The sequence below is a fragment of the Perca flavescens genome, chromosome 2 (genome assembly GCF_004354835.1).
Source record: "Perca flavescens isolate YP-PL-M2 chromosome 2, PFLA_1.0, whole genome shotgun sequence".
Taxonomy (NCBI): Eukaryota; Metazoa; Chordata; class Actinopteri; order Perciformes; family Percidae; genus Perca; species Perca flavescens.
In genome coordinates, this window is record NC_041332.1 from 6,831,484 (window position 1) to 6,849,189 (window position 17,706).

Consider the following 17,706-nt stretch of genomic DNA (forward strand, 5'->3'; position numbering starts at 1 on the left):
TCATCTATGTCCCAAGAGTAGACGGCAGATTTTACAATCACAAACTTTCTTGGGCTTCTGTCAGAAGAATCCCCAGAGGAAAGTCTGATGGCATTCTGCTTCACAAGGCATGGTTTGTCTGCTGTTGTCATACTTCTTTTCTGCAGTGACCTCTTTTCAATGCTTGGGCGTCTACTAGATGATCTCGATCTTGGCGTTGTGGAAGCACTTTCCTGACTTTTTTGTGAAACAGAATCCTCTCTATTAAAATCTCCCTCCTTACTGTACTTGCTTAATGCATCCACGGATCTCATAACTGATTTCACAGAGAGCCACTTATTGGTGGTGGTGGTGCGGAAGGAGAAGACACGTTGATCTTTTGTGACCTTTGGTCTTGGAGTCCCTGGTGCACTTGCAGACACAGGAGCCTGTGGTTTTGGTGACTCACTTTCACCTATTCCTTTATCCTCTGAAGGCTTCTTTTCTACAGGTGGTAAATGTTCCCAGGGACAGACAAGCGTCTTTGGAGATGGTGGCCTTTTGTCCTCAACATCTTCAGAGTTTGCATAGGTGACATGCTTCTGGTTCTTGTCCCCTGATTGTTCTTGCTCCACCTCCCAAGGACAGACTTCAGCCTTATCAAATGACCCTGACTGACTGAGAGCACTCCGGGTCTGGTCACTTATGGAAATGCTCTGCCTGGATCTTGTCAACACTGTGCTGGCTTTGTTAACCTTGGGTATGTTCTCCATAGACTGGGTGGTCGTGGACGTTAGACTCCAGGACTTATGAAGCTTGGTGTGATCAGGATGCAGGAGATTGGTATCAATTGACAGATTTTGGGCACTGGCTGACTTACAGACCCCCAGTGGAATATCCAAGGAATCTGTCTCTGATCGCCGGGAAGATCTCTTCACAGCGTTGGCTTTTAACATTGTGTCATGCAAAGAAGAGTCTCTTTCCCTGACATAGTGATGATCACTTTGGGACTTGCGCATGGATGGTGATCGTGATGGTGATTTCATTGAACTTTTGTAACTGATACTGACAGTATCTGGGGCCCTCCTGAAGGACTCGGACTGTTTCACACTGAGTCTACTCTGGGAGGATCCATCTTTGTCGTCGCGGCTGCACTGCCGGCTCATGCTTTCTGGGATCTCAGCAATGCGTCTAATAATGGATCTCCCCAATGCACATCGAGAACTTCGCTTCTTTGACAGATGAGGGTTGTTTGCTGTCATCTTCTTGGTCTTGTGGACTTCTAACTGGGAATATAGCTTCTTCAGTTCATCCTGGTGCATATGAAGAAGGGAGGGAATTGATGAAGGGATTAAGGAAATGGTTGAGGAGAGGAAAAGATACGGAAAGTAACAAGTCAGAGGAGAGGAAACAGACACGTTTTCATGTAAGAAGAACACCGTTTAGGACAAGGATAAAGGGTGGAGAAAGGTTATACTACATATGTAAATTTTACCGCTTATTTACTTTTAATTATGATTTAAATTATAATATATTTAAGATCTGTTTAAGTGAGTCTACATGTGATCATAACTGAAATTAAGGGACATTTATTTTCCTCATTTAAATGTATTTTCCTTATTTAAATGTGACCTTTGGAATATCTTCTACATTTTGTAAATCTTGTCCCAAAGCAAAGTGATAACATCGTTCTGAGGGGGCAAAAGAGTTTACCCGGAAGTCATCTGGGTCCACGCCACTGTGTTCACTCCAAGCAGAGTGAAAACTGCTGTTGAAGTACGAGCCTGAGCGACGAAGGTCCACTTCATCTTCATACACCTCTGCTGCAATCTCCTCTCTTCCCGGCTTAGACACATATAGAAACTGTGGAACACACACACACATACAATTCACATGTAAACATTTCACATTTGAAAACAAAATTTTATGTCATGCACATTCACATACACCTGAGTCTATGATGAAATTTCTCCACAACTATTGGATGGATTGGAATAAAACCTAAGATATTCAAAGGAATTTCATAGCCCACCGACTTTGCATGGTATGCCTTTCTTGCCTATACAGTATATAATAAAAATTAGCTGTGATGTAAAGTAAGGGTACGGTAACAACATTTACTCAATTTTGAGGTAGGTTACTTGTTGATGAGATAACTCATCAATCTCCATTTTTTTTTTTTATCCATGATTGATGATCTTTTTCTTTTACTTTGAACTGTTCTTCTACCCAAAAATGGATTCACCTCAGTACTATGACATAAAACGGCACAGTACCTTGGGAATGAGGAGTAGGGCGAGTGTCACAGTGATGGTCACGTGGGTGTGTGTGAAGGAGAGTAGCAACATCCAATCAGGATGGAGAGAGGGAAAGGTGAACCTGACGGAGACAGAAAACACAAAATTACTGTATGTCGCATCCGTGCACTGCGTTTGTACAAATACACTGCCGAGGGTATTGCTCAAGCATATGTAGGTAAGAACTGTACTGCATTTCAGAGGTTCAGAAGACACACTGGCTGTTAACCTGAACAGGTGAAACATGGAGGAGAGAAGCAGCTCGTTGTGGATGGCGATGCCCATGTAGCGAGGCTCGTGGAAGGCTGAGGGCACCGGCCTGACGGCGGTCCACAGGGAGCTGCCCCAGCACAGGAACAGAAGTTCAGCTGTGGCAGAAGAAAGTAAGTATTCAGCTATAAATAGTGCAGTTCTTTTCAATGTACTACTTTTTTTTTAATCTAATACTGATGAATTGCTAAAAATGCTTTAGAAAATTTTGCCTGTGACGGGAGACTTTGGCCAATCAAAGGTCATTTCAAAGAGAAAGCATTCCTAATGGCTGTTCTACAAATGCAGATGTGTATGCACCACGTCCCTTGGGATGATGAAAGCCTGATTCAATGGTGGTAAATCCTGCAGAAAAATTTTGTATTCCAGCATTGGCAACAACTACCTACAAAGCAAAGCAACCCCAAAAAAGGAAGACTAAGTTTCTCAAGAGTCTAAAAGAGAGTCTGACAATAAACGCAATTAAACACATGTCCATATTAGCAAAAGCCTTTCAGAGATCAATGTTGCTAATAGTTTAGCCTTCTGCTAACTGTAGCCATAGGATTATGGCTGTGGCTTTGAGTATTCAGTATGTCACCTCAAAGGGCTTTACAAAGAAACCAGGACGGTAATTCTCATAGAATTGCCATTATACAACAGCATCAGGATCACAGTCACTATGAGGATGATTGAAATGAATGTCGACTAGTACTCGTAAAGGTTACTGTATGAAGGGAGGGGCTGAGGAGAGAGAGTGGAGAGCTGCATTTTTTTTTCTTCCATTTTACAGCAAACTGCCTTGACCTTAACCTGAGGTCAAAATAGAGTTGATAAAAATAGGTTCATCCAATCTAACTTTTTAGTATTTTACATAAATAAAAAATGTGATGACTGCATTGTTCAGCTCAGATAATCTCAAGTGTCTCTTTTCCCAAGTGTCCTGGCTCGTCTTCACCTCTGCTGCCACTCACCCACAGCCATCATGTAGTCCCAGCGGTCCAGGTAACACATGTTGAAACCCTGGCCGTCCGACGTGGAGGTTGTGATGAACACTGGGATGTTCCTGTCGCGGTTCTGCAGGACGCCGACCGTCCACGCGCACAGGAACCAGCTCACCGTCATCAGCATCACTCCCAGAATCCTCAGCAAGTGGAGGCTGGACAAGTATGGCACCCTCTGGGCCGTGCGCGAGAGGAACACCTTCAGCACCCTGCAAGGCAAGAGTCAAACAATGTTTCACTGCTGAAAACAAAACGTAGAAAACTGTGAACTAACTGAACGTTGGAGGAATTCTTGTCGAAATGTAACGGGGTGTCACTGTAAAATAAAAGGAACCAAACCTACCTGTACATTTTCAGAGTGACAGTCCCGTAGACGATGGCGAAGCCAAGCATTCGGACCCAGCGGAGCAGAATACACCTGAAAGCACTCGGCTTGAAGTACATGATGAAGACCTGCAGAGACACACAGAGAGACACTCAGTGTAAGTCAAACTACAGAACCACCATACTAGTTCTACTACTATCACTGCTGCTTTCAAGTACGGCTATTACTATGTTTATTGCAATGTTATTGTTGTTACTAATGTTGTGTAAGTGCCAGTAATAGCAAGAGACAAAAGTAACAAAAAAGAAGGAGGTTCCAGGGCTTCTTCTGGCAAAAAAAAGTTAAAAAGGCTTTCTTTAGATGATTGCCCTGAAAATGGCAAGTTCTTAAGAAAATTTGGATGGTGCAACAAGGCAGGCCTGCTTGGTTCTTTCGGTGAATCATTGTAAAGATTTACGAAGAATATTATTACGACGTTTCCTCTCTAACTGGGACGTTTTGGGACCGATTGGTGGGATTGCTGTGGACGAAGTACAAACAGAGATACAAGAGCTAATGAGGTTTAACCATGTATCAGCTGATTTAAATAGCTTATCTTACTGTATTGTGTGAACAGTTACCTTTGTTTAATATTTTATGTGACATTTTCTTTTGGGGGGGGGGTGCAAATGTTCCACCAAAACAAGTTCCTTCCCGAGACTATTTTTTCAGAGCCACTGTCGCTGTGCACGGAGCACATCCATTGCAAAAATGCATATATTAAAAATATTGATATTGAAAATATTGATTTGCTGGATTTTATTAATCAATAACAGTCAGGTACGTGTGCTGCAATTTACCTTTGAATTTCTCCAAACAAAACTTGTCCCAAAATGCCAAAAAAGATATTTGTTTATATCCTGCACTTCCTGTCCTGTCTACCAAAACTCAGAACAAATAGATATAAACACTCCTTTGTACCTGCAGCCATTCTACTTTTTAATTCTATAAAGAACCATAGATAACTTGATTTATTATTTATGTTTTTAAAGAGATTGCAAGGTAGGCAATCTCTGTATTGTGTGTACAATTGTGTGTGATTTTATTATACTACCTGCTGCATAACAAATTGCCCCACTGGGGGACAAATAAAGTAACTTGACTTGACTTGACTTCCATCATGGTTTTACAGTTTAAACATTTAGTGACACATCTCAGAATGAAAAAGCACCACCAACTGCAAAACCTCCAAAATTACCATGAAATTCAATCAACCCCTCTCTAAAAACTGTTTTGGATGAATGCACTCAGTAAACTGAATGTATGTTTCAGACTCAACCTCAACCTCAAATGAACCCAATGCTAATCATAATCCTAAAAAATTAATATTTGGGTAAATGAATGGGGATTGTCTCCTGTACCTGCCAAAATGGCAGCGAGTGGGAATATCAAATCCAGGCCTCTTCAGAAATCCTCTTTGTTTGATTTATTTGATGATTGTTATAAAAAAGAACACGCATATATAACACCGCACAGCCGTAATTACATAGGCCGACATTAAAAGGATAAAAACACAATCAAGTCTGAAAGCTTAATTCTATTGTGGTCCTCCAGTAAAACACGACGACAAGACAACAAGTGAATTGGATGGGTAAAAAAAGAGACCGGGCTGCGAGTCCCAAGCCAACCAGCTACGAGATGAATTGTGACCATAATAGAATATAATGCCTTTTATTCTAAGGCACTATACACATGTACAATGAGATTAAAAGCAATATTTCCAGTGCCAGCATATACGCAGAAAAAAATATAACAACATGGAATAAAATAAGTAGTGCATATACATATGAAAAAAATAAGTATGGTTTTATATACAGTGTGATATGCAGTGTGGGTTATTACACATTATTGGAATATTGCACAATAGTGGTGATCATAAGTAATAGATATTGGACAGTGTACAGATATTGCACAGTAATGGAATTGCACAATATTATCAATATGATCAAGTATTAAATATTAAATATTGCACAGTAGGTGAGTAGAAGAAAGTCCGCGGGTTGGAGGGTTAGACTGTGAAGTCACTGCATGTGTGAGTTCAAAGTGGTTATGGCTTTTGGAAAAAAAACTGTTCTTGAATCGTAAAACATTTGATTTGGCTCAAAAGAAACATATTGAAAACTGAAAAAAGGCAAAACGTACAAGACTGTGCACAGAAACGACTATAGACTTCAGTGGTAGCCGGTGCGGTAAACATTTCCATGGCATCAGCGAGCTCCACGTAACATTGCTGTTACGTTTAGGATTGTGGGTAGTGTAGTTTTTCTCCATGCATTGCAAATTAAACCAGTTTATCTTAAAACAAGGTTGATTTCATACGGACTTCTGGCTTCTACGGGAGCAGAAACTATCATTTAATTATCTCCTAGCTTGTGGTCGGTCTACCTTGGAGGGTTTAGACCAGGGGTCACCAACGCGGTGCCCGCGGGCACCAGGTAGCCCCCAAGGACCACATGAGTAGCCCTCAGGCCTGTTCTAAAAATGAAAATTGAATATTGATATTATCGGTTACCCACCTTGTTAAGTCATTGTTGATAATTATTGTGAGAAATCATTAACATGACCAGTGTCTTCACATAAATGAGTATCATTAATCATTAATAATCATATATAACTAAAGGCAAACTGAGCAAATTTGTTATTTCAGAAGAGCGTATCAAACTGGTAGCCCTCCGTATGACTCAATACCCATAAAGTAGCTCTCAGTTTCAAAAAGGTTGGTGACCCCTGGTTTAGACATTATGGCTCATAATCAACATTCTTATGGAGAAAATTAATGGGACTTTTACTTCCGGAACCACACGGTTGAGCTCTATTAGAGGGTAGGAATAAACAACCTATATTCCCGTATGGTTTGGAGAATCTTTTGTAATCATCCCACCAGTGTGCAGTTAAGAAGAGCTGAGCTGCCCTTGCAACACACATCACATCCCATCACATTAACATGTTCACACATAACATGTGAAAGGGAAACAGTGATCAATGACCTGCAGTAAGTACCAGCTCAGCAGGAACGGCTCACCCACACTTTGGATAAAAAGTCACGGTCGTCTTACATTAACGGCTCTTTAAATGGTAAAATGAATCTAAAGATTGATTGATAATCGTTATAAAAACTGCTGACGACCCACTACATCCACCTCAATCTCATACACACACACACACACACACACACACACACACACACACACACACACACACACACACACACACACACACACACACACACACACACACACACACACACACACACACACACACACACACACACACACACACACACACACACACACACCATTTACCCTCCCACAAATGGTCCATTATGATATAATCCGTGGCACTGTGCTGTGCAGTGATCTGTAAAGAGCTCTAATCTGTGACACTCAGTTTGGTCAGACACTCACCGGGAAGTAGAGGAGCAGAGAGCCGAACAAGATCGTCTCCAGCAGCAGGAGGCCAGACGCCCGGATCCTCTGAGGGACAAGAAAAAGAAAAAGACAGTTGTGTGTGCTGGTTGAGAAGTTAATGCTTCAGTGCATAACTTTTTGATATTAATGCACTTCCGTTACTAATGAGTTGCTACAAAGCTAACTAAGACTTTCAGCTCCACACAACTCTCTCTGGATTTCTCAGTACGGCTATGTTCAGAAGATTGTGGCATCCGGCGACTTTCAGACGCAGAAACTGAAGTGAAGATAATGACCTCTTCTGAAGAGTCCATCATGTTTTTTTAATCCTCTGTGTCTTCCTTGGCTACTAGCAGCTGCGTGGAGGAGGGGTGGGGGTTGTGCGCGATCACTGAAGGCTTGTATCATGTGGACGCGCCGACAGTTTTGTTATCATTACAGAAACTACGCACTATAGCTTTAAAGGACTAATACGACTATATCGTCTAACATAAACAGGTACCCACTTGAGGCCTTAACGGTTTCAGAATTTTGGCCCCGATTTTAAAATGGACCTGTGAAAACCTGAGGATAGTTAGACCGGATTCACAGAGCATTTGACTTCAACAGCGAGAGAACACAAACAAAAGATGCTCCACCATTTAGTTCAAAAGAGCATTTTTTCCCCCTGCACTTTACATTTCACACTCTTTGTCTGCATTCAAAAACACATTTTTCACCTGTGATGATGTGAATGCACCACATCAGAACTGAGAGAGTGGACCCATGAATATCCACCACTGTACAGAACAGCAATAATAACAACCAAACAAACAAGATAATTTCCGTCCTCCTGATATAACAGAAACAACAGTTGAGAGAAGTTTGTGTGGAGCCATTGCCAACAGTCCTCAGTACTGAGCTAAACTCTAAGCCTGCCCAGTTTTTAGTGTTTCAATCAAATGCCAAATGTTAGATTTACAGCTAAAATATTCCCTTTCACTGGGAAATACGTCACCGTACAGAAGCTAAAGGTCCCACGTCCGTTTCATTGTGACTTTAACATACAAGGAATTAGCCATGGTGTTTTGGTTTAAAGGTGCACTATCAGTTCCTGCATGGTTTCAGCGTGTTTTCATTTTTGTCTCAAATCGTAGCTGCCTGCCCCCTGAACACACCGTGAAAAAGCCCGGTCTCGGGAGACAACGCAGGGGTCGTAAACGTCAAACAAACACTAGGGGCACAGGCTGTGCACCAAAATACAACACCACGTTCCAGCCAACCACCGACAAGATGGTTAGGGGATGATGGTGTGGGTTTAGTGTGCATGCACATAATGGGGGAGGGAAGGGGGGGGACAACCCCCACACCCACCCCCTCCCCCAACCATCTTGTCTACGATTTGAGACAAACATGTAATCGTGCTGAAACCATGCAGGAACTCATAGTGCACTTTTTTAAGAGAAAATAAAAAGTACTGTAAAGTCAAGAAACTAAAAACTAGAAAAATAGAAGGCTACAATAAAAATATTTAAAAAAATATGCACAATATTTCTGTCAAAACACACATAATAAGCAACAAATGTAGACTCTTATGCACTAATGACTACACATAAAAAAGAGAGTAATCACAGTCGGCATTAACAAGCAGATAAGATACAAAATAAAAAAAGAAGACATTTCGGCTAAATAAACAGAGCTGAATGTTTCGGCATAATGTGTCATGGCTCGCCTGGAACAGCTCTCCTCCATCTGCACAGTGGCCCCGTTGAGCCAAAAGAGCTGACTCACCCTGTTTCGACGATGCCTGTAGGCCACCAGCATGCTGACGAAGATGAGGAGCATGAAGACGCCCTGGATGGCCAGCACGCCGCCCCTAAGCAGCCAGGCCTCCTGCACCCAGCAGGGCGTCCCGTCCTGGCAGCTCTTACAGCCCAGCCAGCACGGGAGACAGATGGGCATGTTCGGGTAACACATACTGCCATTGCCATTTCCATTGGCGCCATCACTCCCGTTCAAAGGGCCGCCATCTGCGTCGACACCTACACAAAGCCATGTGAAGACCTCATATGAAACCTTCAAAACCTCACACAGCACATACAGCACTACAGTCTCATTTAATGTCTCGAAAGGATTAATTTTTCCGCTGCTGTGTATATGTAAAATAACCGCAGGTAGGATAAAGAACCAAGGTTTGATTCCTATCTTGGTCATGAACATTTGTAGATAGGAAACATGTCCTATCCTGTCCTTGTCGCTGCAAGTTACAATCTCCTGGGGAAGCTCGTCACTGAAAGTAAAAAGTAACACCTAGTAACTCCAGCACAGAGAAAGCACGCTTTTGCCTCCAGGCCAACAGTTGTTAGCAGAGACACGGTGCATCATGGATTGGACACTCAAAATGGGAGTACAATGGGGACAAACTCAGAATAAAGCTTCTAAAGGATTTAGAGGAATATAATATGAATATATTCTGACATTAACATCAGAATCAGCTTTATTGGCCAAGTATGTGTGCACATACAAGAATTTGATTGATTTGATTTGAATATCCTCTCTCTTTTAGCTCTGTTTTTAGTCTCCACCAACTTCTGACAAAAATATCACGATATTATATTTTTAGCTGCTAAATGTTGCACTATTTTCACCAGTCTCTAACTAAGTCTGGTCAATTGTTGCTGCTGAACAGGTAGTGTAGAGGCTAAGCCCAAGCTTTAAGCCCCTGAGCTGCTGTTCCACGGGTAGAGTAATTGACGCACTTTTTACCTTTGTGATCAATGAACGTCGAAGTCATATTTGCAGTTAAAACCATTGGTTCCATTTATTTCCATGAGGTCTTAGTTGGGTTTCCAAACAAATTACTGCTTGTATGTATGCCTGTGTAGTTTGGTGGTGTTGGTGTGTGTGTGTGTGTGTTTCTGTGTGTGTGTGTGTGTGCGTGGTCAAAAACTGTGTGTGCTTCCGGGATGCATCTGAGGAACCAAAGATTGGTTCCTATTTATACCAAGGGCACTAATTGGCTCTTGGTGTGTATCTATGGGATGGTGTGTCATACAGTAAATAACAATGTAATGACCAAACTAAACTAAGCTAAAATACGCAAAAAAGTTGGGTCATGATTAGTCTTGCTTTGCCAGACCTTCAAGTCAAGTCCACAGCGCTGCGGAAGAGGGTCTGGCTAGTCCACACAGCATTCCGGGATGGGAGAAAAACGTGCTTTGGTTTATTGGCATTTCTTTAAACCAATCACAATCGTCATGCGCGCCGCTAAGCTCCACGCGGAGCCGCTGCAAAATAGCCTTGGGAAGGAACTTGTTTTGGTGGAACATGTGTACGTTCAAAAGTTGTTTTTAGTCGTGCAACAGAAAACTCTGATTGGACAGATAGTCTAGCTAGCTGTCTGGATTTACCCTGCAGAGATCTGAGGAGCAGTTAACCATAGTCCTCAGAAATCCACCGGAGTTTAAAATTTCAACACAAAGAAAGCTGAAGGTAACGGACATCGGCGAAAAAGACATGCATCCGGCGGCACCGGAACAATCCCGGGAGTGGAACGTCGTGGATATACAGTAGACTAGGTCACGATAGATGAAACTGTAGCATCATGACTCCACTGTCAAATCTATTCAAATCTATAAAAATTAGGTCAACTTTCCTCATCTCTGTAATATATAACAAAATAAAGGAAAACAATATAAATCATACCATGTGTTTAGTAAAGGCTGGACCGTATATAAAATCAGACAAGAATAACTTCTTGATGGAATAAAATCCTCTCAATTGGCTATTAAAACTTAAGAAAATGGACAGTAAACAGTGTGCAGGACTCCTCTCTCAGTTAATTGACCTGCTGTGGGCAGCAGAGGTTAGTTATTGACTCACCTGAGACTTGAGGCACTATCTCTGGGTTGTAGTAACCCTCTTTACAGCGGCAGCAGTACTGACCCAGTCGAAAGCCCCGGCCTGGAGTTGGTACACACTGCAAAAAACAGAAAGATTATTCTGGTTACTCTTTTTCTTTGTTCTGCCTGAAGTGTTTTAGATTGTCCATCCTTTTCCTTTGAGGAAAAAGTAACATAATAATAAAGTGGTAGTGCTAGTACATTTTAAATAAGTGCTTCTTTTATTAGTTTTTACCGGTTTTAAATGGTGGTTCTTAAGATTGTAATATATATATATATATAAATATATATATATATATATATATATATAGCTTACATTCTACTTTCCTCCATATACTAATGACGGTAAAGCACACCCTCTCGAGTAATATTGCCTAACCACCTAAATCCCATTGACACCTCTTTCCTCAGCAAATCTCACAATTTGAAACTGCCTCTGAAAACGGGCAAATCTCAACAAGCTGCCTAGTTGACGTCAACTCGGCGGCTCCTCATTTGGCTCTAGTCTCTCTCTTTGTCACGCCCCAACATTTGCATAGGCTACACAACTGACCTGAGATCAGTTAGTCTTCTGACTCTAGGTCGGGCAGATCTCAGAAATTGTATACATTGTTCATCTGCTATTTTACCATTAAATTCACTTCTGAGACTTTTCTATGCGAGAAATCAACTATGTAGAGGTCAAATATGGGCCGTTTTACGAAAATGTATGGCTAATTGCAAATTTTGTCCGACTGTGTGTCGGAGTTCAGCGGCCGGTGCTGCCTGTGTTGCTGCCTCGCCGCCCGGCCTGCCTTCCTTCACCGACCCCGGCCTGCTCTGAGGTAAATGAAGCTCCGTCACAGCTGGCAGCCCACGGCACTTCATACCCATGCAAAGTCACCGTTTCATGGGCTAATGGACTACCAAACGCCGCTGCCCTGATAGAGCTCTAGGGCCTGCAGCTCCTCTCTTCCTGCTAGCTAAATGGCCCGTGTGTGTGTGTGTGTGAGTGAGAGCGCGGTCAGCGAGCTTGTTACACCAGCAATCTCTTACCACACGTTCCAGTTAATCTTGGCTGGCTGCCAGCTGCCGCCATAACTAGAGTAGCTATATTTACAGTTTTGAATTTCTTCGTTGCAGGCCCTGGAGCTCTGTCAGGGCAGCGGTGTTTGGTAGTCCATTAGCCCAAAAATATGTGACTTTGCACGGGTATCGAGTGCTGTGGGCTGCCAGCCGTGACGGAGCTCAATCGAGCTCACAGCAGGCCGGGGTCTGTGAAGGAAGGCAGGCCGGGCGGCGAGGCAGCAACACAGGCAGCACCGGCCGCTGAACTCCGACCCACAGTCTTACCAAATTTGCAATTAGCCATCAATTTTCGTAAGACGGCCCATATTAGAGCTTTATATAGTTGATTTCTCGCTTAAAAAAAGTCTCAGAAGTGAATTTAATAACAAAATAGCCCGACAAACAATGTATAACTTTGCAGTGTCTGAAATATGAGACCTGCTGTCGAGTCTCCCATGTGTTTCTATGTAGTTTGCTCAAACCAATCAGCACGTAGCTCATTCTGAATATTTTCATGAGCATACCATATTTGGAAGAAAAGCTCTTGTTCCAAATAGAGCCATATTCACAGGGTAGTTTTTTTCAGCCCAACCAATGTTACATACCCTATTAGGAGACCTTAAGGAACAGTGTAAAATACCCTATATAATCATTCTATCACCCCTTTAAGAAACCTCATATTGAAGTAACCTAAAGTAACATGCTTCCAACAACATAAGACTAACATAAAAGTAAAAAGTATGCAGGATTTTGATGTCATTTTACTGTTGGATTCAATGTTGTGACTTTATTAAGTGTAAGTGCAGACATTTTATTTGAACATGGACTACAGGAAGGAGTAGCTGTTAGGGAAGCGCCGCTTTCCTGCTGTGACGCAAACAGTACCTGAATGAATATAGGTTAATAAAAGGGGTCAAAGACAAGTTCTCTCGCACTCTATTTCCCTCTAAACCTAGCTTCAATTTTGCCGGTCGGGATAGAGACAGACAAAAACAAACGCACAACACTTGGGTGCTCTGTGTGTTAATCTAAGTTAAAAGCTAAATGGATACATAATGCTTCTACTGAGAGCATTATCCTTTTCTAGAGAAATCCTGTTCCCAAGTGTACACACAGAAACACACACACACACACACACACACACACACACACACACACACACACTGGCCTTGCATATATAACCCACAACCCCCTTATCAGATGCTCAAAGACTTAATGGCACGGGCTGAACATTAATGTGATATGGATTAAATAGAGCCGTCAACTTAATTCTCTCCGTGGTCGCATAGTCGTAGTACATCGGTGGATTCAGTCATCTGTCGTGTCTAAATGTTTGAATGCTTTACCAATGATCAATCAAGAAACACTTGATTTAGCATCAGGATCTTTCGGAAAAAAGAATCCAACTAACATCAAACTGTTAGCCGAGTACAGAGCACCGTGAGGTCGCGTTATTTTCTGCGGATATTGCAGTTAAGTTTAGCCAACAAAAGGTGACCGTCCTGGGGTGACAAAAGTCACATTTATGCGCCGAAACAACTGGTACCCTTAAGTAGTTGTACTCCTGGGACACAAACACCTGTTTCCTGGGTGAAAGTCTTGTGTTTTCCCCTCAACATTTCCGGCACATGATATTCTCTCCCCGGCTTGAAAGCCCTGTGGGTTAGGACCCATCCATCCACCCGACCTCCCCCTACGCGGATCTTTACATGCGTACATACGAATTCCATGCATTACTTTTCGTAGCGAAATGTACAAATGGTTCATAAGAACAGCCTGAATGAAACACAAGGAGAGACAACGATACAAAGAGATGGGATGAGTGGTGGTGATGGCGCAGTGGATATGACACATGCCTTTGGTGTGGAAGATTCGATTCCCACTGCGATACATCAACCAATGTGTCCCTGAGCAAGACACTTAACCCCTAATTGCTCCAGAGGCGTATGACATCCATCTGACATAGCAATTGTAAGTCACTTTGGATAAAAGCATCAGCTAAATGTCATGTAATGTAATGTAATGAGATGGAACAATATATGTGACGAGATAATAAGAGATAAGACGCCAAAAAGTTAGATAGGACAGGACAGAACGAAACGGGATGCAATAAAGCTGGTGACCCAGTATGCTCTGCTCAGCCAAATGTTTGATCCCTCTAAGCCAGGTGGGACAGGACGGGGACAAAGGGTGCCATGTGGATTTGGGGATTTTTAGGACTGTTCTTGTCTTGTGTTTCAGACCTCTGTGAGTGTGGTGCATAAAAGAGAAGTATGTCACCGGGGATGGATTATCGCCGTAATCCATCAGATCATCCTGCAGCCCGCCACCCAGCGCATCCATCTTTAAATAGACGGCTGAGATGAGAGGTAGGGGATTGGGTCTGCACAGACGGGCCGGCAGGGAAAAGGGAAAGCTACAAGATGGGTGGAGGCGGAGGTGGAGGTGGAGTGGATAGAAGAGTAAAAGTGTGAGCAAAATGCACAAAAAACACAAAGTAATGAGCACCGATGGAAAGAGATTAAACCATGTTCAGAGGTCGGAAACAGTTTAGAGTGAATTTGTGGGATGTAACTAAAGTGAATTTAAACCGCTTGCCAACCTTTGAGATAGTTTTAACATAAAGAGGAAATGTGGTGCAGTGGTGGAGGAAGTATTCATTAACAAATAAACTAGGTATTTTCCAACCTGGACCCTTTTGCCATGTTTTTGTGTCTAAGTGACTGATGGTAACAACATTTTTTTTAATTGAGAAACATTATGGAAAGGATCCCTACAGAGATAGACCTTTTGTTTGCTAAAATTGTAATTTTTGTTTAACATGAACGTACAGCTCCAATGTCACTACACCAAATTCACCAGACTCCATGTAAATAAACAATACTTTTAGCGTATATATAGCCAGCATATTTTCACACATTGTTAACGCCTTGAAACGATCGCAGTTCGTTTAGGATTAGGCACCACAATTACTTCGTTAAGTTTAGAAAAACATGGTGGTGTGTTAAAATTAGAAGTAACTTCACTTCCAGTTAGGCTACGCATGTGACGCTGAACGTGACGTAGCTCAGTTAGGGAGGACAGTCTCAATGTTTAGCAGGTCATGCTCGTCATTTTAGTTTAGTGTGTTAGCATGCTAGCAGTTGCTAATTAGCCTCAAACACATATTATAGCTGAGGCTGATGGGAATGTCTTATAGTTTTGCAGGTATTGCACCGGATAGAACGTCAGTTGATCATCAAATATATAATAAATATATGGAGTAAGTCAGGCAATCACATAAATCATTAGTATTTACCTTCTTGACACCTTCAATAGGTGTACCAAATGTTATAGCAATGTACTTAACAGATGTTGAACTATTTCAGTGGTAAACGGATGAACACTACTATAGCCGTGGTCGCTAGCATTGCTAAAAATGTAAAGCTGTCTATGAATGGCTAAATAGTGGCGCTGTTGGATCCATATCTGCAACAAAGATGACCACTTGTTTCCCAGACAGTTGCCTAACTTTCCTAGTCTAGAAATCTAGACGCACCCTAGCAGCAGGAAATATAATTTGCAGCCAAGGTCAGTCTAGCAACTCTCCGTTGGCTTACAAGCTGGAAAAACCAAATTCTGGTCAGGCCAATCACATCGTGTATAGATTCGGTGGGCGGGCTTAACAGCATGACGGCAGAGTTGCCACGTTTCCGCGTGAATTCCCTGCTACTTGAAAACAAAGAAGATGGCTGCTGCTGCTGCTGGCTAACAGTGGCCTTTGGAATCGTTTTTGGACGCGACTCTGGAAGACTTGGAGCTATGTTTTTTTTTGAGAAAAGAACAAAGAACTTAGAACTTGTGTTCGTAGTTTTGCTGACCGGATACGGCAAAGGTTTAATCTCTCAACTAGCGTTGCTCTTGTTGGTTGTAGCACTATCCTATTGCGTGCAGAGGGAATTTGAAAGACAACCGTTTATCCCGCCCCTCGGATTGAGCCATGCCAATGGTGAGTTCCCAGACCCAACATCTTGATGTGGGTCTGGCTTGTCAGGCTACCACTTTCCATCAAATTTCATTGATATCTGTTAAATAGTTTTTGAGATATCTGACTAACAAACTAGCAAACAAACAACTGAAAACACAATCCCTTTGCAGAGGAAAATAAACCAGCTATTTGTCCCTTTTATTCCCAATCATTCGGTTCCTCTGCAATTGGGCAGTTTGATGCTAAATAGACGAAATACAAAAGTACAGAAGTTAACATTTTTCTATTCTGGTTTTTCTCTGGTCCTTGTATCGTTGCGTTTACCTCCATGGTGGTGCGGTTGCACTGGTGAGTATCGGCAAACCAGCCGTCTCCTGTCGCACACTGGTCCAAGTCGATGTCTTGAATGTTGACATCTACACGGATCACACCTCTGACACAGAAACACACACACACACACACACACACACACACACACACACACACACACACACACACACACACACACAATTTTTGTAAAAATAACTTTTCTCCAGAGTGTTGGAAAGAAGGTCACAGGGGCCAACACAGAACTAGAACGGCCAGTGAAATACAAAATACTGCTGCTGTTAGTTTCAAAAGCTTTTATCCCTTTCAGGGACTTATAAAAAAAAAGGGCTTATGTTCAGACTCGCGACCAAGTATTCCTGAAACATTATCCTGGTTTTCAATGTTTTTACTAGCACTAAAGAAAAAGTAATTGACTCCAGCTTCAGTGAGGAACACACACAGTCTACTTGGAATAACATAAACACCATGAGATGGAGCCGATCCTACAAGTCTATGGTGTCTGATTCTACACATAATGGACACGCTGCTCTGCTTTGCCCTGCAGTTAGCAGAGTGATGCTGCTGGAGACTGTCAGCTTTCTGCTTGCAGATGAGACTGGAAGCATTCACATTCACAAACATTATTAAGTCTTAAGTCTAGCTGCCAACAAAGCTAACAATGAGTTAGTCGTTTTATTATCAGGTGAACAAAAGTGTTTATGTTGATCAAGTTTTGCAGTTGGTTGCAGCTATTCCCTTATAATGCTTACATTTTATCCTTCCACTGCAATAGTTTTTATATTAGGCCTACTATGTCTATATTATTCTCTTATATTGTCAATATTTAATGCTGTTCTCTAGACTTTATCCTTGCACTACCACCACTACCATAGAGCACCTTACCATGCAGACTGAATCCCAGGGTCAGTCCCTGCCCTGTCACTGCAAGCGTCTCACGCTAATACATTAGTAGTACCTCATGTGGATTCTTTATTTAGTATCTTTTCTTTTATTGTCCATATTATTCATGTGGATTTGTTATTGTATCATCCTGTTTATGATGTATGTGTATGTTGTGTGGGATGTCTTTAAGCTACTGGGACCTTGAATTTCCCCCCTTGGGGATCAATAAAGTATCTATCTATCTAGCTTTTGAATGATAACTCTAAAACAAAAGAGAGGCCAGATTTAACAAAAATCATAGAAGGGGCCTTGTGACATTT

General features: G+C 42.1%; 1 protein-coding gene across 1 annotated transcript in view; it reads right to left on the reverse strand.

The window, feature by feature from the left end:
* Positions 1-174: 174 nt before the first annotated feature.
* The window catches only part of LOC114545643 (probable G-protein coupled receptor 158), a 19,635-nt gene continuing 2,103 nt past the window's right edge, over positions 175-17,706 (reverse strand). The window contains exons 4-14 of the mRNA XM_028564065.1: positions 16,499-16,607; positions 11,141-11,237; positions 9,050-9,300; positions 7,277-7,345; positions 3,852-3,961; positions 3,479-3,717; positions 2,485-2,623; positions 2,235-2,337; positions 1,672-1,821; positions 306-1,271; positions 175-216 (exon numbers count right to left, since the gene is read on the reverse strand). Of these exons, the coding sequence (XP_028419866.1) occupies positions 175-216; positions 306-1,271; positions 1,672-1,821; positions 2,235-2,337; positions 2,485-2,623; positions 3,479-3,717; positions 3,852-3,961; positions 7,277-7,345; positions 9,050-9,300; positions 11,141-11,237; positions 16,499-16,607 (2,275 nt within the window). The remainder of the gene's footprint in view (positions 217-305; positions 1,272-1,671; positions 1,822-2,234; positions 2,338-2,484; positions 2,624-3,478; positions 3,718-3,851; positions 3,962-7,276; positions 7,346-9,049; positions 9,301-11,140; positions 11,238-16,498; positions 16,608-17,706) is intronic.